The 27,824-nt window shown below is 40.3% G+C and overlaps 1 protein-coding gene across 1 annotated transcript in view; it reads left to right on the top strand.

Moving 5' to 3' along the window:
• Positions 1-27,824, top strand: part of cntn2 (contactin 2) — a 96,221-nt gene that overhangs the window by 22,448 nt on the left and 45,949 nt on the right. The window contains exons 3-12 of the mRNA XM_061887901.1: positions 2,258-2,399; positions 4,593-4,768; positions 6,928-7,023; positions 7,111-7,323; positions 11,441-11,543; positions 13,279-13,460; positions 13,552-13,688; positions 15,420-15,549; positions 15,637-15,787; positions 18,951-19,078. Of these exons, the coding sequence (XP_061743885.1) occupies positions 2,258-2,399; positions 4,593-4,768; positions 6,928-7,023; positions 7,111-7,323; positions 11,441-11,543; positions 13,279-13,460; positions 13,552-13,688; positions 15,420-15,549; positions 15,637-15,787; positions 18,951-19,078 (1,458 nt within the window). The remainder of the gene's footprint in view (positions 1-2,257; positions 2,400-4,592; positions 4,769-6,927; positions 7,024-7,110; positions 7,324-11,440; positions 11,544-13,278; positions 13,461-13,551; positions 13,689-15,419; positions 15,550-15,636; positions 15,788-18,950; positions 19,079-27,824) is intronic.

Below are 27,824 nucleotides of genomic sequence, written 5' to 3'. Positions count from 1 at the left end.
CTTTCTCCACCCTTTTTGGCACTTATGGGCGGACATTGAATACGCAGATACTGAATACACGGGCCAGCAATTCCCTCCTTTCCGATTGGTCACTTGAAACGCCTACTGTCTCCTGGTCAGAGCCAATCTGGGGGAACTGCTACTGTGGAAATGTGTGTGACTTCTGAAGGAGATTAGTCTGTAGAATCAAAGCTTTAGCCAAAAATAAACCATTAAATAGTTATTTATGAAGAAAAGGGCTTAAAATAAAAAAAACGCACAAATTTGATCACAAGGATCCAGAACTATTAAAATGTGGCCATATCTTTTTGAACTACCATATTTTTCAGTGCGCCTTATAACCCGATGTGCCTAATGTGCGGAATTATTTTGGTTGTGCTTACCGACCCCGAAGCTATTTTGTTTATTAAATGGTGAAATAATTGTGACTAGTAGATGGCAGTCACACAAAAGAGATATGTGCAGACTGCAATAAGACTCAAGTAAAAAACACCAAAATTGTATACGTCCACAGGGACGGCGTGGCGAAGTTGGTAGAGTGGCCGTGCCAGCAATCTGAGGGTTACTGGTTCAATCCCCACCTTCTACCATCCTAGTCACGTCCGTTGTGTCCTTGGGCAAGACACTTCACCCTTGCTCCTGATGGGTCCTGGTGAGCGCCTTGCATGGCAGCTCCCACCGTCAGTGTGTGAATGGGCGAATGTGGAAATACTGTCAAAGCGCTTTGGGCTCCTTAAAAAGGGGTAGAAAAGCGCTATACAAGTACAACCCATTTACCATTGAAAATATAGAACATTACACACGGCGCTCAAAAATCTATCAACATATTTTAGTACGATTTTGGTAAGCTATGAAGCCGCCACCGCTTGACGGATTGTACTGTGCTTCAACATACGAGTATTATTAAGAATTAAGAATAGAATAGAGTTTTATTGTCATTATTGCAATGAACAGGTTCAAAGAACAACGAAATTGGAGCAGCTCCTCCTAAGGTGCATATACAATATGGTAGTATAAATTTAAAAAAATAAATAAAATAAATAAATAAATAAAAAAAAAAATAAAAAATAAAATTATGGTTTATGTTTAAGGTAAGACATTATCTGGCGTTTTGTTTTGCAACTTTTCTTTCCTTCTGGTACCTGTTGATCTATATTTGGGATCGGCATAAGTCCTGAAAATGTGCGTGCGTCTATTTATGGACATTGTAGTCAATAAGCTTCTTCTTTTTCTCTATATTGTTGTTATGGGACATTCATCCTCCGCTGTTGCTATTTTTAATATAAAGTAGTGTAAAGTTCTTACTTATATCTGTCAGTAAACTCGCCATGAAAGCGCTAAAACACACCGGTGTAGTGAGTTTACATTATTCACCCAAGGAACTTTAGTTATTAGAGAGTTACGGTTGGACGCTTTTTCACAGGACATATTTCCAGCGTTGTTGTTGCACTAGTGAGCCACAGAAAGTTCCATCTTTTGACACTTCTTCCACTCCCGTCCTTTCACGCTACACCGCCACAACAAAGACGACGGGGAGAAGACGCTGTCGAAGGTGAGCCAAATAAATCAGACCGCCCACAAAACAGCGCATCCGGAAGCGACTGTCAGAAAGTGGTTTGAAGAGGATCTGTAAAACATCATCGATGCAACATTTTGACCAAAGAACCACCATTACATGTTATGTAGACCACAAGGAAGTGTTTTACATTTAGAAAAAAATAATAATAATATGACTCCTTTAATGCGCCCTATAATCCGGTGCGCCTTATATAAGAAAATAGATAAAAAATAGACCATTTATATTTTTGTATGAAAATAGACCTGACTAGACCCGCTCATCGGCAGTGCGCCTTATAATCCGGTGCGCCCTATGGTCCGGAAAATATGGTATCCATATCATAACAGACTCTCTGTGAATAGTTTGCACACACAGACGTTGAGACTCATAACGTAAACTTAAGCCCGCTATTAACGTATTTTAAAATTGAAAATGTTCAATCCCGGGGTTTACCCCGCCTTTCGCCCGATTGTAGCTGGGATAGGCACCAGCATCCCCCGTGATCCCAAAGGGAATAAGCGGTAGAAAATGGATGGATGGATGTTATATCATAAATGATTTTTGTTGTTTTGTTTACATTGCCATCTATCATGGATCAGAGCTGACTGGAATTATTCTCAAATTGCTGAACAGTATTCTGGGCAGTTTTTGTGTGGTGTGACTTGTCAGCTTTTCTGAGAGGGACTGCGTTTCTTTCAGGTGGGGATGTGTGTGTGTCTGGCCATGACAGTGGGCCAGTGTTTGAAGAGCAGCCAAACAGTGTCATTTATCCAGAAGGTCTGAGTGAAGGGAAGCTGGTTCTCAACTGTCAGGCCAGGGCCAGTCCAGCTGCCTCCTACAGGTAAGTAACACAATCGATTAAACTTAATCTCATCACTTCCTGAGTTCCCACAAGAAGAGTCCAGTATACTTACTAGACTGACCTCCTACTGTAATAATTGTAACCTCACCTGAAGATAAATAGTTCAGAGAAGAATTTCATGAAATAGAGGGACAAGCATTAGAAAACGGATGATAGGCTCTGTCTGTCCATCGTCTTTTTTTCTGTATGGTTTGTCCTCATGAGAGGTGGGGCATTTTAAAAAGTTAAAGTTAAAGTACCAATGATTGTCACACACACACTAGGTGTGGCAAAATTTTCTCTCTGCATTTGACCCATCACCCTTGATCACCCCCTGGGAGGTGAGGGGAGCAGTGAGCAGCAGCGGTGGCCGCACCCGGGAATCATTTTTGGTGATTTAATCCCCTTTGGAATTGGGCCAAGCAGGGAGGTAATGGGTCACATTTTTATAGTCTTTGCCCTATACAATTGCCATAACATGTTTTTAAATGCAAGTTTTTATTGTACAATTACTTAAATATGCATGTTTTATCTTTTAATTACCATAACGTAAGGTATGTTTATATTATAGATACATAAAGTGCAAGTCTTTGTTATACAAATACTATACCATGCATTGTTTTGATTATACAATTACTATAACATGTATGTTTTTATTACAATATCCAATTACTAGCAGTGGAAATCTTTTTATTTTTATTTTTTATAAAATCAACATAGAAAAAACACACAAGCTACACATTAAAATAGTGCATCAACCCCCCAAAAAATGGGAATCTTTGTCCACCTAACAGTTTGATCCCACACATGGGGCGACGATTCAGTTTATAATCAATTCTCGATTCAAACGGATTCTTGCCCCTTAATCACAAATGTCTCAAAGGGCTGTACAAGCCACAACAACATCATAGGCTCAGATCCCACATCAGGGCAAGAAAAAACTCAACCCAATGGGATACAATGACAAACCTTTGAGGGGACCGCAGATGTGGGGAACACCCCCTGGGCGACTGGTGCAACGGATGTCGAGTGGATCCAGGTAATAGTGTGAGAGTCTAGTCCTTAGTGGGGCCAGCAGGGGATCATCTTGAGAGGAGACTAGTAAGGCCGACTTTGAACAGCTAGCGTCTCATCTGTGGTCACTCGATAACCTCGCCACTCAGGAGAGGGGGGCAGAGCAGAAAAGAAACGGCAGATCAACTGGTCTAAAAGGGGGGTCTATTTAAAGGCGAGAGTATACAAATGAGTTTTAAGATGGGACTTAAATGCTTCTACTGAGGTAGCATCTCTAACTGTTACCGGAAGGGCATTCCAGAGTACTGGAGCCCGAATAGAAAACGCTCTATAGCCCGCAGACTTTTTTTGGGTTCTGGGAATCACTAATAAGCCGGAGTTCTTAAACACAGATTTTTTGTCGCGACTTATGGTACAATACAATCAGCAAGATAGGATGGAGCTAGACCGTTTAGTATTGTGTACGTTAAGTAGTAAAACCTTGAAGTCGCACATTAAGTGCACAGTGTTTGATATAATAGTTATAATGAATCTTTTTCAAGACAGGTTACAGGTTAGTAAAGCTCCTTCTAGTTACATAGAGATAGCCTAAAGCCCTTTTTAAAAATGTATTCTTAAAATAAAATAAAAATTAAAAAAAAAGAAATCGATTTAGAATCGGGATGAATAAGACTCGCAATTTGGATCTGAATCGATAACAAGCATGTTTTTATTGTACAATTACCATAGCATGCAATAATTTATTCATAAAATTACCATAACATGTGTTTTGATCATACAATCACTATTACATACATGTCTTAATTCACAATTACACCATAACATGCATGTTTTTATCGTACAATTAACATAACGTGCACATTTTTGGGTATGGTTTGCATATCATTGACAGTATGAATGTCAGTGAGTGTGTGCATATACTCTACTGTGATTGACTGCTGACCAGTACAGGATGTACACCTTGTCCGTACAAAAACATGATAGGCAGTAGAAAACGGATGATTCAATGGCATGTTTTTACCCATAGAACAAAAAAACATGACTGAGGCAGATGTACTAACCATAATCCACTCATCTGGACTTATAATGAATTTTTCAGTACCACTAGTAATATTGTAGTTTCATATTACAGTGTTTCTGCTTTATTTAATCACAGTATGTTTTATTTTTGAAATACAGGTGGTTGGTGAATGGTACCGAGGTCCGATTGGGTTTAGACCTCCGTTACACTCTGGTCGCTGGCAACCTGGTGATCAGCAGGCCAGAATGGAGTAAAGACACAGGTTCTTATCAGTGTCTGGCCATCAACCGCTGCGGAACCATCATCAGCAGAGCTGCCATCCTTAAATTTGGCTGTAAGTAAAATAAGAATGCGTTCTGCTCTGTTGCTTTAAATGATCTAAGTCAGGGATTCTTAACCTTTTTGACTTCAGGGCCCAACTTTTCTACTACGGAGCGGCCCGGGACACACTTGAACTGAATTAGTAATCTTACTCTTGATTTGATCATATTCCATAATTTTATGTAACCTACATACAGGTTACAACCTTGTCAAAGGATATGAAACCATATTTTAATCATAAACTCTAGGACCGTATTTTCCAGACTATAAGTCACATTTAAATTGTTTTTTTTCTTCTCAAAACTCGACAGTTATAGCCTTATAACCCGGTGCACCTCATGTAAAGAATAAGTTTGGTTGAGCTTACCCACCTCAAAGCTATTTTACTTGGTATCTGGTGTATTGATAAGTGTGACCAGGAGATGGCAGTCAAACATAAGAGATAAAGGTAGGCTGCACGACGATGGCAATATGACTCAAGTAAACAACACCAACATGTTGTATGTTCCATTGAAAATATATAACATTACACAGCGCTGAAAAATCCATTAAAATGTTTTGGTACGACTTTGGTAAGCAATGAAGCCACACCGCTTGATGTGCCTCACCATACATGTATTATTATGGTGTGTGTATAAGGTAAGACATTATCTGGCGTTGTGTTTCGCAATAATTTGCAAAACCACCTTATGGTACCTGCTGATCTGTATTTGGGATATGCATAAGTCCTGAAAAATTGAGCGCGTCCGCCCTTGTAGTCCGTTGGACACCGTAGTCGATAAGCTTCTTCTTTTTCTCTATCTTCTTGTTATGGACATTCATCCTCTGCTAGTGCCATTTCTAATATAAAATAGTGTAAAGTTCTTACTTATATCTGTCAGTAAAAGTTGCCATGAAAGCGCTAAAACATAATTATTCACCCAAGGAATTTTAGTTATTACCGTGTTCGGGACGTTTTTTCACGGGACACATTTCCGGTGTTGTTTCCGGATGAGGAGATGCTGCTCCATTATTGATTTAAGTCAAGTCTGAATTTCATTAAAACAGTTAGCTCCAACTTTTGACACTTCTTCCATTTCCGTCCTTGCACGCTACACCGCTACAACAAAGATGACGGGGAGAAGACGCTGTCGAAGGTTAGCCACGTAAATAAGACCGCCTACAAAACGGCGCATCCGGAAGTGACTATCAGAAAGCGGCGTGAAGATGATCTGTAAAACATCCTCTAACCATTACATGTTATGTAAACCACAAGGAATTGTTTTACATTTATAGTATGACTCTTTTAATTACGCCTTACAATCCGGCTCGCTTTATATATGAAAAAAGATTTAAAAATTAGAGCATTACTCAGCAGTGGGCCTTATAATCTGGTGTGCCCTATGGTCCGGGAAAATACGGTATTTATTTAACACATAATTCTTAGGTTTAGGTCAGGCTGATTTGAAAAATAAGAACTAACCAAATATTCTGCATGAGATGGGACTCATAAATGACTGATTGAAAATACATTTACATACAATTATGTCATGCTAAAATAACTCCATCAATTTAGTCATATCTTTCGCAATTAAGAAACTTCTCTATGACTTTAGTCCAGACTTCTTTGGTTTGCTTGATATTGTCATCGCTGCCACAAGTGGTGGAAAAGTGTATTACAAGTGAGAACCGCTGCGGCTGTCACGCCAAATTATTTCCCCCCTACAAAAACCTTCTCCCCGGAAGACATTTGGCGTGACAGCCCCTCTAATGCCTGAAGGACCCCAATGAGGGCGTGATAATACCAAGTTATATGACTCTTAAGGGTTACAGCTGCAAAATTAGCGAAGCAAAAATAGCTTGAAAGGTTAGCATGCTGGAATGCTAATATTTTTTCCTCACCGTTACTTTTCACCAATGACAATCAGCCAATTATAATGCATTTAAAACAGGCAGCTGTGTGGGCTGCTTTAAGCAAGTTATATGATTCTTAAGGGTTACACGATCATGGCCAAGGGAAGGTTTTTGTTGAGGGGAAGAAATTTGGCATGACACGGCCCATATGGACCCCAGCTGAGAAACAGATATTTTTGCTGTTTGCGGCCCAACAATGAAACGCTGATCTAAGTCACAGTCAGGCGGAGAGATCAACTTGCATCAATGCTTAATCATTGTCATCTTTCTTTACCTTAGACCTTCATGACTTCCCCCCAGACAGCAGGAGTCCTCAAACAGCTTATGAAGGCCAGGGCACCTTCCTAGCATGCCAGCCACCCCCACATTACCCAGGTATCCCATTTCACTGTTGTCCATCCTTTACATGCTCCGTTTTTGTGTTTAGAGATTTTTTTTTGATCAAACCATGTCTCTTTATAGCTCTGTCCTACCGCTGGCTCCTCAATGAGTTCCCCAACTTTATCAAGAAAGATGACGGTCGCTGGTTTGTATCCCAGGTAACAGGGAACCTGTATCTGGCCAAAGCAGAGCCTAATGACACTGGAAGCTACTTCTGTTTCACGACCATCAACATGGACATCAGCACCAAGAGCACCTTCAGCAAAGCCAACCAGCTAAATGTGCTTCCTGATGGTAAGACAGAGGCTCTTAGGGATGATACATTGATAATAAATCGAACCCAACAGGAAAAAAATACATTGAATCCGTATTTTTTTAGTATCGTTGGTACCGAATACCACACAACACTTTTTCCACGGCAAGCTGCAACTGCTGTCTTAAAAAAAATATCCACTGTTTCCGTATATTTATTCATTGTGAATATATAAGGAGAGGACACCACGAGGGAGATCAGGTTACCAGGTTTATTGCAACCTTTGATGAATGTGTGGGAGGTGTATGCTACTCTAAGTGTTTGGTGCAGGACTATGTGTGATCTTAACCATGTGAATATTACCAAGAGATGATATAAATGCGCAGTCCACAAGGGCAAGGCAAAGAGGGGGTTCATAGGCAGGCAGGTGGTCGGAGGGAGGAGAGACTTGACGGGGTCCGTGTCCAAGCGGGGGTCAAGGATCGAAGGAGGCAATCCAAGGTCCGGAGGGAGGTCGAGCACGGAGCTCAAGCTCATGGAACAGGATGGATAGTGCGAGAAAAACAAGGGACATGAGACGAGGAAAACAAGGAGGACGAGAGGAGAGCGAGTACACAGGAGGGAAGCCAGAGATGTAATGCTTACTGCAAGGAGTTAACGATGTTAATGGAGTAGGCTCCAAGGTTCCACTGGTCTTTATGCTGCCGACTTTATTATCACCAGGTGCGCTGATTGCCGATAGTCTGCAGCTCTGTCGTCGTGTGGGCGTATGCCAGCCTGAGTGCTTGAGGAACTTGCTGCAGGAAAATTGCGGGTTCAAGACCGCACCGTGACAGAAAGCCTGTAATGAATGCAGAGTTGGCGCTTTCGGTTTACCCTTTATCATAAACAAATAATGGAAGTCTGTCAGTGTAGCATAACCGTGGGTGTGGTGCAATTCTGCTTCCCAACCTCAAACGCGCCTGGTTCGCCAGGGAATAAGCCCTCTCTACATTGAGCCGGATAACTCCTTCAACGAATAATTATTTAGCCTAAGCCCCGTTTCAGCCACACTAAACCACCGTCTAAAGTCCCTCTCCTTGGATAATTTTTTGACACCGTGTATTTTTTAAATCTCCGGCTCTTAGCCTTGTATGGACTCACCGATCGTGTACAAACTGAGTTCGGAGAGGAAGTGACGCCAGAAAGACCGCGCCCCACACAGGAAGTGACGTCAGAAAGAACACGCCACAGCCAGCTTCATAAGAGACGCTTGTGGAATTCACACATGAATACTTTAAGAGAAGGAAACGCGCGATTGCAGCTATTTGGGATACAACACATCTCAGACGGCCACATAGCAATGTTGAGCGACGGTTTTGGATGAGGTCTGGAAGTATGGCAGCCTAGTGGGATATTTTTGTCAAGGAGTGTGTTGTGCCAGAGGAACGGAAAAGATAACTTTTTAATGTCCAGGTCAGCTGTGATTTTTACTTAGCGAAAAACTTTGTCCAAAGGGAGACAACGAGAATGCGGGCTCCCGTGGACGAGGGAGTACTATGGGAAACAGCGAATGCGTTTGTACTGGCAAATCAGTTATTGTCCGCGATGTATGTCGAGCGATTACTTAACGTCTAGTTTTGTACTTCAGAACTATTATGAAGCCATGAAGTGGTTGCAGCTGTCAAGTACGACTACCAATTTCAGCCTACAAGCACAGTGCCATGACCAATTTCTAAATCCCTAGATTTATTGTTGTAAAATGTTCTTTATCACATTGTTTACTTTCACACGTATGATGGCTCAAGTGTGATTCACTACAATAGTCTTAACAGTTGCTGATGATGAGGCAAGCAAGGTTTACTGTTAAAAGAAATGTGGCAATAGGCTACATTGAAACACAGGGTAAGAATACACTTCCAGGTCAAATGTAACTATGGCGCACGCATTTTTTTCCGCGCATGCGTACTAAGTCACGTTGCGCCGGCGGACAAAGGGGGTAGGGGTCTTAAACGGTGGCATTGTGTGTGTATATGGACAAGGATAAGGTTAGGTAGGATATAGCCTGGATAACCTGAGTGCAGAATGGACCGAAGACGGAGCAAAAAATACATTTAATGCACTTTAGCCACTTTGTTGCTATATTTAGCGAGTAGAGGAATATATTAAAAGTGAAAGAGAGGTGTATCGTGCATCATGCATTTAAAGGCCTACTGAAATGAGATTTTCTTATTCAAACGGGGATAGCAGGTCCATTCTATGTGTCTTACTTGATCATTTTGCGATATTGCCATATTTTTGCTGAAAGGATTTAGTAGAGAACATCCACGATAAAGTTCGCAACTTTTGGCCGCTAACAGAAAAGCCTTGCCTTTACCGGAAGTCGCAGAAGATGACGTCACATGTTGATGGCTCCTCACATCCTCACTTTGTTTATAATGGGAGCCTCCAACCAAAAGAGCTATTCGGACCACGAAAACGACAATTTCTCCATTAATTTGAGCGAGGATGAAAGAGTTGTGTTTGAGGATATCGATAGCGACGGACTAAAAAATAAAAAATGAAAAAAAAAAAAAACGCGATTGCATTGGGACAGATTCAGATGTTTTTAGACACATTTACTAGGATAATTCTGGGAAATCCCTTATCTTTCTATTGTGTTGCTAGTGTTTTAGTGAGTTTAACAGTACCTGATAGTCGGAGGTGTGTGTCCACGGGTGTCTTGACGCCACTGTCTCAGGGAAGTCGACGGCAGCTTTATGGACGGCACAAGCTCAGCTTTTCTCTGGTAAGAAGCGACTTTTTACCACAATTTTCTCACCGAAACCTGCTGGTTGGCATTCAGTCGGGATCCATGTTCGCTTGACCGCTGTGATCCGTAGTAAAGTTTCACTTCCGGGAATTTTAAACAACGAAACACTGTGTGTTTGTGTGGCTAAAGACTAACGCTTCCCAACTCCATCTTTCTACTTTGACTTCTCCAATATTAATTGAACAAATTGCAAAAGATTCAGCAACACAGATGTCCAAAATACTGTGTAATTATGCGGTTAAAGCAGATGACTTTTAGCAGTGTGTGTGTGCAGCGCTCATATTTCCTAACAGTCCGTGATGTCACGCGCGCACGTCATCATTACGCAACGTTTTCAAGAAGAAACTCCCGGGAAATTTAAAATTGCAATTTAGTAAACTAAAAAGGCCGTATTGGCATGGGTTGCAATGTTAATATTTCATCATTGATATATAAACTATCAGACTGCGTGGTGGGTAGTTGTGGGTTTCAGTAGGCCTTTAATTGATAATCAATTACAAGCGATCACAAAAGTAATTGCCACGCGATAGAAGAGAGATCCGCTACCACAAGTCCAGGGAGTGTGCAGAAAACCTGCAGAAGCGTGCAACTCTATCTTTATCACTTTCATAAATGCTACAGTAGAAAACACAATTTACAGACACTCTTCTTTCATTTAGCAACACTTTAAACACCACTTATTTCTCCAGGAAGTCAAAGTGAGACCTGGGGGTCATTTGCCTATTGCACCTCTTTTCTATGGTACATTCATCCATCCATCCATCTTCTTCCGCTTATCCGAGGTCGGGTCGCGGGGGCAACAGCCTAAGCAGACAAGTGAAGTGAATTATATTTATATAGCGCTTTTTCCTCAAGTGACTCAAAGCGCTTTACATAGTGAAACCCAATATCTAAGTTACAATTAAACCAGTGTGGGTGGCACTGGGAGCAGGTGGGTAAAGTGACTTGCCCAAGGACACAACGGCATTGACTAGGAAGGCGGAAGCGGGGATCGAACCTGCAACCCTCAAGTTGCTGGCACGGCCGCTCTACCAACCGAGCCATACCAACCCAACAACACCAATACTGAAAGAATAATAGTTGCCATATTGTTTGTTTTTTGTCCTTTAAAGCTGCACGCCACCGCTGTTCTTTTTAGAACATAAAATAGTCGACTGTTGTTGTTATTGATGAGTATATTTATAAGCGAAGTATTGTTTGTTTTGATATACATGGAGTCTATAGAACAGTGGTGTTCTTTTTTGAATACATATTACCTAATGCATTATTAGAAGTATTCGTGAGGCAGCATATTTTGCTGATTTTTACACAACACTCTATATAATTACTAAAAGCAATACGTATCATGTAAAACTTTTTGTTTTCAGTCAATCAAAGAAAGTCAGCTCCAAGCATCAAAGTTCGCTTTCCTGCAGAGACCTACGTGCTAGCAGGACACACCGCCCAGCTGGAGTGCTTTGCCTACGGGAAGTAAGTGTCTTTTAAACCCTTGTCCTCCATCTTTTATCAACTAAGGTTGTCTACAAAAGAACGTTACAGAATACAAAAGACACAAAACCCCCAAACCAGTGATATTGGCACGTTGTGTAAATCGTAAATAAAAACAGAATACATCCATCCTTCCCTTTTCTACCGCCTGTGATTTACAAATCCTTGTCAACCTACATCAATTAAATAGACTGCAAAGAAAATATATTTAACGTTCGAACTGGTAAACTTTGTTTTGTTTTTTTCAAATATTAGCTCATTTGGAATTTGATGCCTGCAATATGTTTCAAAAAAGCTGGCACAAGTGGCAGAAAGACTGAGAATGTTGAGGAATGCTCATCAAACACCTATTTTAGGAACATCCCACAGGTGAACAGGCTAATTGGGAACAGGTGGGTGTCATGATTGGGTATAAAAGCACCTCTATGAAATGCTCAGTTATTCACAAACAAGGATGGGGCGAGGGTTACCACACTGTGAACAAATGTGTCAACAAATTGTCGAACAGTTTAAGAACAACATTTCTCAACCAGCTATTACATGGAATTTAGGTATTTCACCATCTACAGTCCGTAATATCATCAGAAGGTACAGAGAATCTGGAGAAATCACTCCTCGTAAGCAATGATGTTACGGACCTTCGATCCCTTAGGCGGTAATACATCAAAAAGCGACAACAGTGTGTAAAGGATATCACCACATGGGCTCAGGAACACTTCATAAAACTACTGTCCGTAACTACAGTTCGTCACAACATCCGTATGTGCAAGTTAAAACTATACTATGCAAAGCCAAAGCCATTTACCAACAACACCCAGAAATTCTGCCGGCTTCGCTGGGCCCAAGCTCATCTAAGATGGACTGATGCAAAGTGTAAAAGTGTTCTGTGGTCTGACGAGTCCACATTTCAAATTGTTTTTGGAAACTGTGAAACAAAGAAGAAAAGAACCATCCGCATTGTCTGGGCGCAAAGTTGAAAAGCCAGCATCAGTGATTGTATGGGGGTACAGACAGGTTTCGGAGCAACGTATGTTGCCATCCAAGCAACGTTATCATGGACGCCCCTGCTTATTTCAGCGAGACAATGCCAAGCCACGTGTTACAACTGCGTGGTTTCATAGTAAAAGAGTGCGGGTACTAGACTGGCCTGCCTGTAGTCCAGACCTGTCTCCCGTTGAAAATGTGTGGCGCATTATGAAGCCTGATATACCACAACGGAGACCTCGGACTGTTGAACAAATTAAGCTGTACATCAAGCAAGAATGGGAAAGGATTGCACCTGAAAAGCTTCAAAAATTGGTCTCCTCAGTTCCCAAACGTTTACTGAGTATTGTTAAAAGGAAAGGCCATGCAACACAAATGCCCCTGTGCTAATTTTTTGCAATGTGTTGCTGCCATTAAATTCTAATTATATTTATTTGTAAAACAAAATTACTTTTCTCATTTCGAACATTAAATATCATGTCTTTGCAGTCTAGTCAGTTGAATATGGGTTGAAAAGGATTTGCAAATCATTGTATTCTGTTTTTATTTATGAATTACACAACGTGCAAACTACACTGTTGGGGTTTGGAGATAAATATACGTGACTAGATAATTCCTATATACTTCATAGTCAATATCCAGTACAACAGCAGTAACAAGTCACACCAGTGTGCATCAATGAAAAACATGTGACAGTATTACTTATTTAGTCTCTTTATATTTCCTCTTCTAGTCCTGTCCCAAAACTGCGATGGCGAAAGGTGGATGGACTAATGCCGTCCAAGGCAGGTTCTAGTGCTGTTAGTCCCACTCTCATCCTGCCAGACCTTTCCTTTGACGATGAAGGCGTCTACGAGTGTGAAGCCTCCAACTCGCAGGGAGTTGATGTGTACCAGGGCCGCATCAGCGTGCAAGGTCTTTTCAATCTGCTTTGCTTTGCACTCACGTTTTACTCTGTTTTCTTCCTCTTGCAACTGTATCGTCTGTGCCACATTTTTCTCTCCAGCTCAGCCAGAGTGGTTGCAGGTGATGAGCGACTCGGAAGTGGAGATCAGTTCAGAGCTTCAATGGGTTTGTGTGGCTTCTGGTAAACCAAGACCTTCCATTGGTTGGCTGCGTAATGGGCAGCCTCTCACTACCCAGGTGTGTTTTGGTCCTGTAACTGCTGATGGCTAAATTATGCCTCAGTACCGTATTTTTTTGGAGTATAAGTCGCTCCGGAGTATAAGTCGCACCCGCCGAAAATGCATAATAAAGAAGGAAAAAAACATATATAAGTCGTACTGGAGTATAAGTCGCATTTTATGAGGAAATTTATTTGATAAAACCCAACACCAAGCATAGACATTTGAAAGGCATTTTAAAATAAATGAAGAATAGTGAACAACAGGCTGAATAAGTGTACGTTATATGAGGCATAAATAACCAACTGAGAAGGTGCCTGGTATGTTAACGTAACATATTATGATAAGAGTCATTCAAATAACTATAACATATAGAACATGCGATACGTTTACCAAACAATCTGTCACTCCGAATTGCTAAATCCGATGAAATCTTATACGACTATTCTCTTACGTGAATGAGCTAAATAATATTATTTGATATTTTACGGTAATGTGTTAATAATTTCACACATAAGTCGCTCCTGACTATAAGTTGCACCCCCGGCCAAACTATGAAAAAATCTGTGACTTATAGCCCGAAAAATACGGTATATATATTGCACACTCACTAGTTGTAGTGAAAATAATAATACAGTAGTACCTTTTTTATACATTTAAAACACTTTCTTGTGGTCTACATAACATGTAATGGTGGTGTTTTCATCAAATGTTGTTACATAGATTGTTTTACTGACCATTCTAGGTCGCTTTCTGACCGTCTTTTTAGGATCCGCCGTTTTGTGGATCTTATTCAACTGCGTCTTCTCCCCATCAGCAATGGTGTAGTTTTTAGTGCTTTCCTATGGAGTTTGCTGACAGATATAAGTAAGAACTAGGATTGTAAGGTATACCGGTATCAGTATAGTACCACGATACTAATGAATCATATTCGGTACTATACGCCTCTGAAACGTATATGTAGCGCTCAAGTTACTGGTAATGCTTCATCATCCGGTTTGTAAAGTCAGGAGACCGAAAAAAATCAATCAATCAATCAATCAATGTTTACTTATATAGCCCTAAATCACTAGTGTCTCAAAGGGCTGCACGAACCACAACACAAACCACTATGACATCCTCGGTAGGCCCACATAAGGGCAAGGAAAACTCACACCCAGTGGGACGTCGGTGACAATGAAAAAACTTAAACACGTCAAACAGCCTTGGCAAATTCTCCTTATTTTCATGGATAAATGTCCATCCTTTGAAAGTTTGTGGCAATAGGGACTCGCCGAGTCGGCTAACAGATAGGACATGTTGTTCTTCTAATGTAGTCATCCGCTTCTTCTCCTTCGCACTAACTTTCTCAGTTGGAGGGGCGGGATTGTGTCGATCCTTGGACAGTCACTAGTTCAACTAGCAGTGGAGAGCCCCGTAACTCAGATTATGTTCACAACTTCAAGCATGACAAAAAGTCGAGAGACAGTTGGTAGCTAAAAATACTTAAGATACCACTGTACTTGCATTTCCAATGTGTGGAAAGACCACAATTGTTTATTTTCACTAAGTATGCCCCCTTAAGAACTTCTCATTTTCCCATTGGGTTGAGTTTTTCCTTGCCCTGATGTAGGATCTGAACCGAGGATGTCGTTGTGGCTTGTGCAACCCTTTGAGACACTTGTGATTTAGCGCTATATAAGTAAAAATTGATTGATTGATTGAACACTCTTGCTGTGTCTCTCTACCTTCGATCCCGTGAACTCCCCAGGAAAGAGTAAAAGTGAATGGAGCTCAGCTCAAGATCAGCAACCTAGCCCTGGAAGATTCCGGAATGTACCAGTGTGTGTCTGAGAACAAGCATGGGACCATCTACTCCACTGCTGAGCTCAGAGTTCAAGGTAGGATGTGGTTAGCTGTCAACCAAATGAAATGTCAGAAAGAAACATGGAAGATTAACTTCATTTTGCACCTTGTCCCTACTCCAGTTCAGGCCCCAGACTTTAGGTTAAACCCTGTGCGGAAACTGATCCCTGCGGCTAGAGGGGGACAAGTGATGATCGAGTGTCGCCCTCGAGCTGCCCCAAAGCCCAGCCTGTTCTGGAGTCGTGGGACAGAGCTGCTCACCAACAGTAGCAGGTACATACAAGGGTTGGGTATTATTTGAACTGGAATGATTCTGGTTTATTCCTAATTTTAATTCCGGTTGCTAACTATTTTTGATTCTAATTCTCGAAGCAGGTTCCAGGAAGTTTGCATGATTTAAATGAAGGCACTCTTTTGTATTAAAATTATCATCTTCTCCATTATTGTTTTTTTAAATGAAAGGAACTCTTTAGTGAAAGTTATAGACTTGAATAAAATTATTTTACTGTTTTTTTTTTTAACCAGGGTATAAATATTGAACCTTTGAATCCAGTGGCTGGCTGTGCGTTTCTCACCTAGGCCTTCAGTGGTGTCCTACTTATTAGTCTGACTTCACCTCTCAAAAATACCGTAATTTATGTCACCACTTAGACGGCTGGCGATAGTATACGGAAACACACTTGCACACTACTGGCATTAAATCCCCTTAACAGTGTACAAAACGGTCTATTTTTCGGAGCATTTCACATTCAATAAACGTTCTTCGGTACTTAAAACATATCTTACCTGGTACTGTTATAATTATAAGAATTGTATAAAACAAATGAAATAAAATATTTGAACTCACAATTTGTAGCACCCATCCGACGCCATATGAGCCAGTGGTACCCCTCGTAGTTGGTTGATTTGTGTGAATGTGGCGGGCAAACCATTTCACTAGCTTCTGGTGTCGGCCGACCACGTCTCACAAGATTTAATTTCTCTTAAGTACCGTATTTTTGGGATTATAAATCGCTCCGGAGTATACGTCGCACCGGCCGAAAATGCATAATAAAGAAGGAAAAATACATATATGTCGCACTGGAGTACAGGTCGCATTTTTGGGGGAAATTTATTTGATAAAATCCAACACCAAGAATAGACTTTTGAAAGGCAATTTAAAATAAATAAAGAATAGTGAACAACAGGCTGAATAAGTGTACGTTATATGAGGCATAAATAACCAACTGAGAAGGTGCCTGCTATGCTAACGTAACATATTATGGTAAGAGTCATTCAAATAACTATTACATATAAAACATGCTATACATTTACCAAAAAATCTGTCACTCCTAATCGATAAATCCGAGGAAATCTTCTTCCTCGATGTCGTTTCTAAACAACTCTGCCAACTCCAAAGGTATGCGCCGCTTCCTCTTGTCGTTTTCTGCTGCATATTTCACTATGTCCAGCTTGTAATCTGCAGTACATGATTTCCTTTTCGGTGCCATTTTTGTTCAGCCCTTCTCAGTTTTTATAAGTTACCGCCAACATTGAAATGATCAACTTTAATAGCTACAGCAGTAGCATATAGCAGTTAGCATCCCATGACCCACAATGCACTTCTGCCATGACCCTCCCCCACCAAATTCTTATTGGTTGACATGTGTGTGACGATAGCTGACATTTTCTTCGTCTCTTCCGCGAATTAGATAAATAATATTATTTAATATTTTACGGTAATGTGTTAATAATTTCACACATAAGTCGCTTCGGAGTATATGTCGCACCCCCGGCCAAACTCTGAAAAAAACTGCGATTTATAATCCGAAAAATATGGTATCTTTCTTGAAAATGACCTTGCACCTATACTGTATATCTGCCACCTAATCAACAATTTTGCTCTCCTTCTTTGTGGGTTAAAAAAGTGAGTACCGGTGAGTTTCCTGTGGCTATATATGGCTCGTATGGCTCCGGTGCCACTTCCTGTTTTCTCAACTTATGATTGGATACTCACCTGGGACTCCCAAGTGAGTATCCAATCACAGGACGCGTAAATGTGACATTCAATGTAAGCCAGCTAGAAAGCTTTACTGACGACAACTTGTGATCTGATTGGCTATAGCAATTGTCTATTAACTGTATGTCCCCGTTGACTTACAGTGCACGGACGCCCGCATTGCTGATTCTGAAGGCCCCGGGCAGATTCTATACAGCATGGCAAAATAAGCTGGCTGAATTCTGATTGGATAAAAACTCTAACCTAAAAACAAACCACTGCTCTAAACCAGTGGTTCTCAAATGGGGGTACGCGTACCCCTGGGGGTACTTGAAGGTATGCCAAGGGGTACGTGAGATTTTTAAAAAAATATTCTAAAAATAGCAACAATTCAAAAATCCTTTATAAATATATTTATTTAATAATACTTCAAGAAAATATGAATGTAAGTTCATAAACTGTGAAAAGAAATGCAACAATGCAATATTCAGTGTTGACAGCTAGATTTTTTGTGGACATGTTCCATAAATATTGATGTTAAAGATTTCTTTTTTTTCGAAGAAATGTTTAGAATGAAGTTGATGAATCCAGATGGATCTCTATTACAATCCCCAAAGAGGGCACTTTAAGTTGATAATTACTTCTATGTGGAAAAATCTTTATAATTGAATCACAAGTTTTTAGTTATTTTTATATCTTTTTTCCCTAATAGTTCAAGAAAGACCACTACAAATGAACAATATTTTGCACTGTTATACAATTGAATAAATCAGAAACTGATGACATAGTTCTGTATTTTACTTCTTTATCTTTTTTTTTCAACCAAAAATGCTTTGCTCTGATTAGGGGGTACTTGAATTAAAAACATGTTCACAGGGGGTACATCACTGAAAAAAGGTTGAGAACCACTGCTCTAAACCAACAGTGTGTTCTATCTGATGGCAGGTTTATTCATGTGACCAGTCCATTTCACGTAGTTTACCTGTACTTTACCAGGTGGGAACATCGGATAACTGTGGAGAGCGTTCAATATCTGTGAGTTTGTTGGTAAATGAGAGACAATGACAAATTCTCATTTCAGTACACATAAAGTTCTCAGTAAAGGGAGACATTCATGTTGCGTTTGAGTCCTGTTGGGCCAAATTTGATTGGCCAAAATTGACGAATATTGGCTAAAAAGTTGCAAGGATTAGTTTAATCTGTGTGAAGTAGTGCGATTGTAACATTGTGGCATCACTGATTGACTTTCTTAACATGTGAGTGTAACGTTCATGCAGGAACATTCTCTAAAACTCTTTTTGACCCCAAAAGTGTATGTTCTACAAAATGTACAAACAATTTATAAACTAAGCATACACCATTCTACTAAATATACGAATAATTTCCAGACTGTTTGAACAATTCTACTACATTTAGAATCTGTTGTGTGTTTGTGACACATGTCCAATGTCTGCACAGGCTGACAGTGACTCCAGATGGTATCTTGTGGATTACGAATATCAGCAGGGCAGATGAAGGCAAATACACTTGCTTCGCTGAGAACTACCTGGGCAAAGCAAACAGCACAGGACACCTGTCCGTCAGAGGTATAGTATACGCTCTGCAGAAAATACATATTTTTGTTTTATTTTAATTTTTTTGTCCTGTCCAGCTACTCAAGGAAATCATATAGTTGATGTACATGCCTATATCAGCTGTCCACATTTACTTTACAAAAGAGAAGTGTGGGACACTTCTCTTGTTGCCTTATTTGTTTTTGACTTTACTAAATGTATTTATATTATCATTTGGTGCAGCCGGGCCGGAGCAGGAGGGGATAGAAAGAGAAAAAAGGGGACAGGAAGGGGATAAGACAAAGAGAAAACAAAAAACACAACATAACAGCATCAGCAAATAGGATACAGTATGTACAAATATGATGGTAAAAGTGATATTAAAGAAGCAGTTAGTGAAATAAATATTGATAACACAGAAATGAGAATGAGCATTATTACACTGCAAATGGAGGAATAAAAATACCATTAGAAATAGCACTATTGATAATGAATAATAATGATAATTACCTCTATTATCAACAGTGCAATTGTTTCAAATGCAACAATAAATATATGTAATGATAACTTCAAATACAAAAGAATGCAGATAAATGGAGATGAAGGAAGAGAAGCAAACTGTATTGTTATAGTAACAATAGCTTAAGCTTGGTCAGTGTGCCATGTGTTTTCCTTAGGGCAGGGGTCACCAACCTTTTTGACACCAAGAGGTACTTCTTGGGTACTGATTAATGCGAAGGGTTACCAGTTTGATACACACTTAAATAAATTGCTAGAAATAGTCAATTTGCTCAATTTACCTTCAACTCTATGTTATTATTAATAATTAATGATATTTATCTTTGTGGAAACACTGATCATCTTAATGATTTTTCACAATAAATATATTTAGAAAAAGATAAATATACAAAAAAAAGGGTATTTCTCTCTGTCATTCCGCCGTACACTCTTTTTCCTCCTACGGTAGGTTTTTTGTAGGGAATAAATGATGAAAAAAAAAACACTTAATTGAACCGTTTAAAAGAGGAGAAAACCCGAAAAAAATTTTTAGTATAGTTTATCTTCAAATTCGACTCTTTAAAATTCAAAATTCAACCGAAAAAAAGAAGAGAAAAACTAACTAATTCGAATCTTTTTCAAAAAATTAAAAAAATTATTTATGGAACATCATTAGTAATTTTTCCTGATTAATATTAATTTTAGAATTTTGATGACATGTTTTAAATAAGTTAAAATCCAATTTGCACTTTGTTAGAATATATCAATCAATCAATCAATGTTTACTTATATAGCCCTAAATCACTAGTGTCTCAAAGGGCTGCACAAACCACCACGACATCCTCGGTAGGCCCACATAAGGGCAAGGAAAACTCACACCCAGTGGGACGTCGGTGACAATAATGACTATGAGAACCTTAGAGAGGAGGAAAGCAATGGATGTCGAGCGGGTCTAACATGATACTGTGAAAGTTAAATCCACAATGGATCCAACACAGTCGCGAGAGTCCAGTCCAAAGCGGATCCAACACAGCAGCGAGAGTCCCGTTCACAGCGGAGCCAGCAGGAAACCATCCCAAGCGGAGGCGGATCAGCAGCGCAGAGATGTCCCCAGCCGATACACAGGCAAGCAGTACATGGCCACCGGATCGGACCGGACCCCCTCCACAAGGGAGAGTGGGACATAGAAGAAAAAGAAAAGCAACAGCAGATCAACTGGTCTAAAAAGGGAGTCTATTTAAAGGCTAGAGTATACAAATGAGTTTTAAGGTGAGACTTAAATGCTTCTACTGAGGTGGCATCTCGAACTGTTACCGGGAGGGCATTCCAGAGTACTGGAGCCCGAACGGAAAACGCTCTATAGCCCGCAGACTTTTTTGGGGCTTTGGGAATCACTAACAAGCCGGAGTCCTTTGAACGCAGATTTCTTGCCGGGACATATGGTACAATACAATCGGCAAGATAGGATGGAGCTAGACCGTGTAGTATTTTATACGTAAGTAGTAAAACCCCTACCTGTCATAAGTGCACAGGAAGCCAGTGCAGGTGAGCCAGTACAGGCGTAATGTGATCAAACTTTCTTGTTCTTGTCAAAAGTCTAGCAGCCGCATTTTGTACCAACTGTAATCTTTTAATGCTAGACATGGGGAGACCCGAAAATAATACGTTACAGTAGTCGAGGCGAGACGTAACAAACGCATGGATAATGATCTCAGCGTCTTTAGTGGACAGAATGGAGCGAATTTTAGCGATATTACGGAGATGAAAGAAGGCCGTTTTAGTAACGCTTTTAATGTGTGCCTCAAAGGAGAGAGTTGGGTCGAAGATAATACCCAGATTCTTTACCGTGTCGCCTTGTTTAATTGTTTGGTTTTTCAAATGTTAGAGTTGTATTATTAAATAGAGTTCGGTGTCTAACAGGACCGATAATCAGCATTTCCGTTTTTTTGGCGTTGAGTTGCAAAAAGTTAGCGGACATCCATTGTTTAATTTCATTAAGACACGCCTCCAGCTGACTACAATCCGGCGTGTTGGTCAGCTTTAGGGGCATGTAGAGTTGGGTGTCATCAGCATAACAGTGAAAGCTAACACCGTATTTGCGTATGATGTCACCTAGCGGCAGCATGTAGATGCTGAAGAGTGCAGGGCCAAGGACCGAAACCTGGGGAACTCCACACGTTACCTTAACGTAGTCCGAGGTCACATTGTTATGGGAGACACACTGCATCCTATCAGTAAGATAAGAGTTAAACCAAGACAGGGCTAAGTCTGACATACCAATTCGTGTTTTGATACGTTCTAATAAAATATTATGATCGACGGTATCGAAAGCAGCGCTAAGATCGAGGAGCAGCAACATAGATGACGCATCAGAATCCATCGTTAGCAATAGATCATTAGTCATTTTTGCGAGGGCTGTCTCCGTGGAGTGATTTGCCCTGAAACCGGATTGAAAGGTTTCACATAGATTGTTAGACGCTAAGTGTTCATTTAACTGCTCCGCAACAATTTTTTCAAGGATTTTTGAAATAAAGGGAAGGTGAGAGACCGGTCGGTAGTTTACCATGAGGTCAGGATCGAGGTTAGGTCTTTTAAGAAGAGGATGAATAACCGCTTTTTTGAATGCTAGGGGAACAGTGCCCGAGGAGAGTGATAAGTTTATAATATTTAGCACTGATGGACCTAATAATACAAAGAGCTCCTTGATCAGTTTCCCAGGAAGAGGGTCATGTAAGCATGTTGTCTGTTTTATTCCATTTACACGTTGTAACAATTCCTCTAATGTTATTTCTTCAAAACGAGAGAAACTATTTTGGAGGGCAGTATCCGCCGTATATACCATCGTATCTGTGTTAATAGAACCCCGTTGTAGCTGGGACGCATTGTCTTTAATATCCTTTCTAATGACTTCAATTTTCTTACTAAAGAATTGCATAAAGTCATCAGCTGAGTGGGTTGAGCTACTGGAAGGGGTCCCTTGTTGGGTTAGCGATGCTACCGTACTAAACAAAAATTTAGGATCGTTTTTATTACGGTGGATGAGATTTGAGTAATATTTAGCTTTAGCTAAGGTAAGCATGCGTTTATAAGTTATTAAACCATCACTCCATGCTTGATGGTGCACCTCAAGTTTAGTCGTGCGCCATTTGCGTTCCAGCTTTCTACATAATAATTTCTGAGCTCTAGTTTCTTCTGTAAACCACGGGGTGCGCTTTTTTGGAGCCTTTTTTAACTTTAGCGGTGCTATGTTATCAATGGTTTCGCGCAGGGTGTCGTTAAAGTTGTTAGTGAGGTTATCAATAGAGCCCACATACTTTGGGAATGGTGCCATTACCGAGGGCAGTATGTCAGCAAGAGTTGTCGTTGTGGCCGTATTAATGTTGCGGCTGCTATAGCAGTTATTATTATTATTAGTTTGACGAACATGCGTCTGAACCTCGAATTTTATAAGGTAATGATCGGACAATACTTTAGTATACGGGAGTATCGTAACTTTGGAGATGGTGATACCCCTGACAAGCACTAGGTCTATCGTATTACCGTTGCGATGCGTGGGTTCATTTATTATTTGTGTGAGACCACAGCTATCAATTACAGTCTGGAGCGCTACGCACGGTGGGTCCGATGGGGTATTCATATGGATATTAAAGTCCCCCATTATGATTATATTATCGGCGTGTGTCACTAGATCAGCAACGAACTCTGAGAATTCATTGATAAAGTCCGAATAGGGCCCTGGGGGGCGGTAGATAACAGCCAGATGTAGAGGCAGCGGTGTGACAGACTCCATAGTAAGCACCTCAAACGATTTATATTTATTATTTATGTTAGGACTAAGGTTAAAGTTTTCGTTGTATATTAGTGCGACCCCCCCACCCCTTTTAAGCGGGCGGGCAATATGCGCATGTGTAAAGTTAGGAGGACATGCCTCATTTAGCGCAAAAAAGTCGTTTGGTTTAAGCCAGGTTTCGCTGAGACCGATGACGTTAAGATTGTTGTCTCTGATAATATCATTAACTAACAACGTTTTGGGAGACAATGATCTTATGTTTAAAAAACCTATATTATAGGTAGTGGGCTGTTTTAGGGAGTTTTTGATCAAATTATCCGTAGTAACAATATTAATAATGTTGTGTTTATTATGCCCAGTGCATTTAGTATAGTTACGACCATATCTAGGAATTGATACGACAGGAATTTTCCGATTGTTTGATTGTTGCTTTGATAAACTGCACGCATCATAGTTAGCCACCTCAGTAACGGGGATTTTCCGTTTGTTTGATTGTTGCTTTGATAAACTGCACGCATCATGGTTAGCCACCTCAGTAACGGGGATTTTCCGTTTGTTTGTTTGTTGCTTTGATAAACTGCACGCATCATGGTTAGCCACCTCAGTAACGGGGATTTTCCGTTTGTTTGTTTGTTGCTTTGATAAACTGCACGCATCATAGTTCGCCACCTCGGTAAAACACATGTCCAACTCTGAAACACTCAAAGCAGAAAAAACGTGTTCTAATTTAACTGACTCCTTGCCCAGACCAGTAGTCTCGCACTTTTCATTTAAATCCGTCTTCAGGATGGAGGGAAGTGGTGTTCTGTGGGGATTAGCCTTCTGCTTTGTTTTTAGCCCCAACTCGGCATCCGCGTTTCCGATCACACCGCTGGCGTCTGCTCCGTAGATGGCCCCCGCTGCTACTACACTCCCCTGCTTCACAGGCCGCTGGATGTAGCCGCCGACGTATTCCCATGCTAGTTAGCATGTTTAGCACGCACGCATCTATCAGTCCAAAACGGCCCGATATGTCCACATCCAGAAATGTCTGGCGGTCGTACGTGATCACGGAGTGACCACGATGTGAGCCAGCCATAAAGTTTGTAGAATTGTCCGGTATTTCTGCCAAATGTTTCATCTTTAGCAGGAGCTCCGCGAGGACGCAGCCCGTCCGGGCGCCGCCATCTTGGATTCTAACAAATTGGACCAAGCTATATTTCTAACAAAGACTAATCATTATTTCTTCTAGATTTTCTGGAACAAAAGTTTTAAAAGAAATTCAAAAGACTTTGAAATAAGATTTAAATTTGATTCTACAGATTTTCTAGATTGGCCAGAATATTTTATTTATTTATTTGAATCATAATAAGTTTGAAGAAATATTTCACGAATATTCTTTGTCGAAAAAACAGAAGTTAGAATGAAGAATTTAATTAAAATTGGTTTATTGTTCTTTACAATAAAAAAAAAAAATACTTGAACATTGATTTAAATTGTCAGGAAAGAAGGGGAAATAATTTAAAAGGTAAAAACGTATATTTGTTTAAAAATCCGAAAATCATTTTTAAGGTTGTATTTTTTCTCTAAAATTGTCTTTCTGAATGTTATAAGAAGCAAAGTAAATAAATTAATGATTTCATTTAAAAAAGTGAAGACCAAGTCTTTAAAATATTTTCTTGGATTTTCCAATTCTATTTGAGTTTTGCCTCTCTTAGAATTAAAAATGTCGAGCAAAGCGAGACCAGCTTGCTAGTAAATAAATACAATTTAAAAAAATTGAGGCAGCTCACTGGTAAGTGCTGCTATTGGAGCTATTTTTAGAACAGGCCAGCGGGCGACTCATCTGGTCCTTACGGGCTACCTGGTGCCCGCGGGCACCGCGTTGGTGACCCCTGCCTTAGGGCAACAATGTTAATATATGTTTGATGAAACAGCATTATGTGCATGAGTGTATGTATGCATAGGTGCTTGCATATGTACATTTTTACATATTTTAGTTATGATCATATTTAGCAAAGTCTATTTGTATACAACAAACCATTGTCACTGTAATCCTTATAATACGTAGGATGCTATCATTTAGCATTTCTTTGGTTTTGTAACATGACTATTCTGTTTCATTGCCATGTTGGCAGAAGAAGTAGCAGGTAAAATGATTGGTACTATTGTGTGATGTGTAAGTTGAAGCCCAGGAAGCCAGGCACTGGTGTGACGAAAAATAACCAGGTCTTTAGTAAACAGTAATCTACATTTAAAACACTTTCTTTTTTCAGACACAGTCAAAAATAGATTTCATAAACAATATATTGATTCACCAGTCAAAACATTAGGTAGATCTGGTTCCGCATTAAAAACATTGCTTTTACCAGCATTTATGTCACTGCATGTCGCATATTGGTGTTATTGTAGGCTTGCCAAGGTTAGATGAACATAATACTTTGTCCAACCTTTCTCCTTTTTTTTCTCAAACCAAATTGTAAAGTTGCAATTGCACGTTTTCTTATTTAGCGGCTCATCCACCCTAATACTGATCCAGGTTTGTTTTGGCGGGGAATTCGTATGTCACGTGACTATTTCGTTTCATGGCCATGTTGGCAGAAGAAGTAGCAGGTATAATGATTGGTACTGGTGTGTGGTGTGTAAGTTGGAACCCAAAATGCCAGGCACTGGCGTGACGAAAAATAACCAGGTCTTTATTAAAGAGTAATCTTCATTTACAAAACCCAAAACCAAGGAAGTTGGCACGTTATGTAAATGATAAATAAAAACAGAATACAATGATTTGCAAATCCTTTTCAACTTATATTCAATTGAATAGACTGCAAAGACAAGATATTTAACAATCAAACAGGAAAACTGATAATTTTTGCAAATATTAGCTCATTTGGAATTTGATGCATGCAACAATAAAACTGGCGCAAGTGGCAAAAAAGACTGAGAAAGTTGAGAAATGCTCATCAAACACTTCTTTGGAACATCCCACAGAGGAACAGGGTAATTGGGAACAGGTGGGTGCCATGATTGGGTATAAAAGCAGCTGGCATGAAATGCTCAGTCATTGACAAACAAGGATGGGGGAGGGTCACCACTTTGGGAGCAAATTGTCCAACAGTTTAAGAACAACATTTCTCAACGAGCTATGCAAGGAATTTAGGGATTTCACCATCTACGGTCCATAATATCATCAAAAGGTTCAGAGAATCTGGAGAAATCATTTTACGTAAGTGATGATATTACGTACCTTTAATCCCTCAGGTGGTACTGCATCAAAAACCTACATCAGTGTGTAAAGGATATCACCACATGGGCTCAGGAACACTTCGGAAAGTTAACGTCCCTATAATTGTCACACACACTCTAGGTGTGGTGAAATGTGTCCTCTGCATTTGACCCATCCCCTTGTTTAGGGGCGGTATGGCGTCGTGGGTAGAGCGGCCGTGCCAGAAACCTGAGGGTTGCAGGTTCGCTTCCCACCTATGGACATCAAAGTCACTGCCGTTGTGTCCTTGGGCAGGACACTTCACCCTTTGCCCCCGGTTCCGCTCACACCGGTGAATGAATGATGAATGAATTGGTGGTGGTCGGAGGGGCCGTAGGCGCAAACTGGCAGCCACGCTTCCGTCAGTCTACCCCAGGGCAGCTGTGGCTACTGATGTAGTTTACCACCACCAGGTGTGAATGAATGATGGGTTCCCACTTCTCTGTGAGCGCTTTGAGTATCTAACAATAGAAACGTGCGATATAAATCTAATCCATTATTATTATTATTATTGTTCATCCCTTGGGAGGCGAGGGGAGCAGTGAGTAGCAGTGGTGGCCTCACCCAGGAATCATTTTGGTAATTTAACCCCCAATTCGAAACCCTTGATGCTGAGTGGCAAGCAAGGAGGTAATGGGTCCCATTTTTATAGTCTTTGTTATGACTCGGCCGCGGTTTGAACTCACAACCTACCGATCTCAGGGCGGACATTAACCACCAGGCCACTGAAAACCACTGTCAATAACTACAGTTGGTCGCTTCATATGTAATTGCAAGTTAAAACTCTACTACGCAAAGCCAAAGCCATTTACCAACAACACCCAGAAACGCCACCGGCTTCACTGGTTTGGGGTTTTGTAAAACACTTCCATTGTGGTCTACATATTATGTATTGGATATGCTTTGGGGTAAATTTTGCTCCCCAGTCATATTTATAACCCTCTCTTGAGTCAGTCTGCAGTACGTGTGTGGAGACGTTCTCTTCAGCTTGAAAATAAAGTATCTTTCGCAAATGTGCACCTTATCTTAAAGAAAATATCCCCAATATATCTTTTTTCAGACACCATTGAAAACAAATTTCATAAACATTATATAGATTCAACAGTCAAAACAATAGGTACAAAAATAGGTATAAAAAATGCTTTTACCAGCATTTATATCACTGCTTGTCACATGTCGGTGTTATTGTACGCATGCCAAGATTAGATGAACATACTAATCATCCATCTTCATGCTGATCCAGGTTGACA

Source organism: Nerophis ophidion, linkage group LG02 (assembly GCF_033978795.1).
Source record: "Nerophis ophidion isolate RoL-2023_Sa linkage group LG02, RoL_Noph_v1.0, whole genome shotgun sequence".
Lineage (NCBI taxonomy): Eukaryota > Metazoa > Chordata > Actinopteri > Syngnathiformes > Syngnathidae > Nerophis > Nerophis ophidion.
The sequence above is the reverse complement of the archived record's forward strand: the minus strand, read 5'-3'. Positions and strand labels throughout refer to the sequence as shown.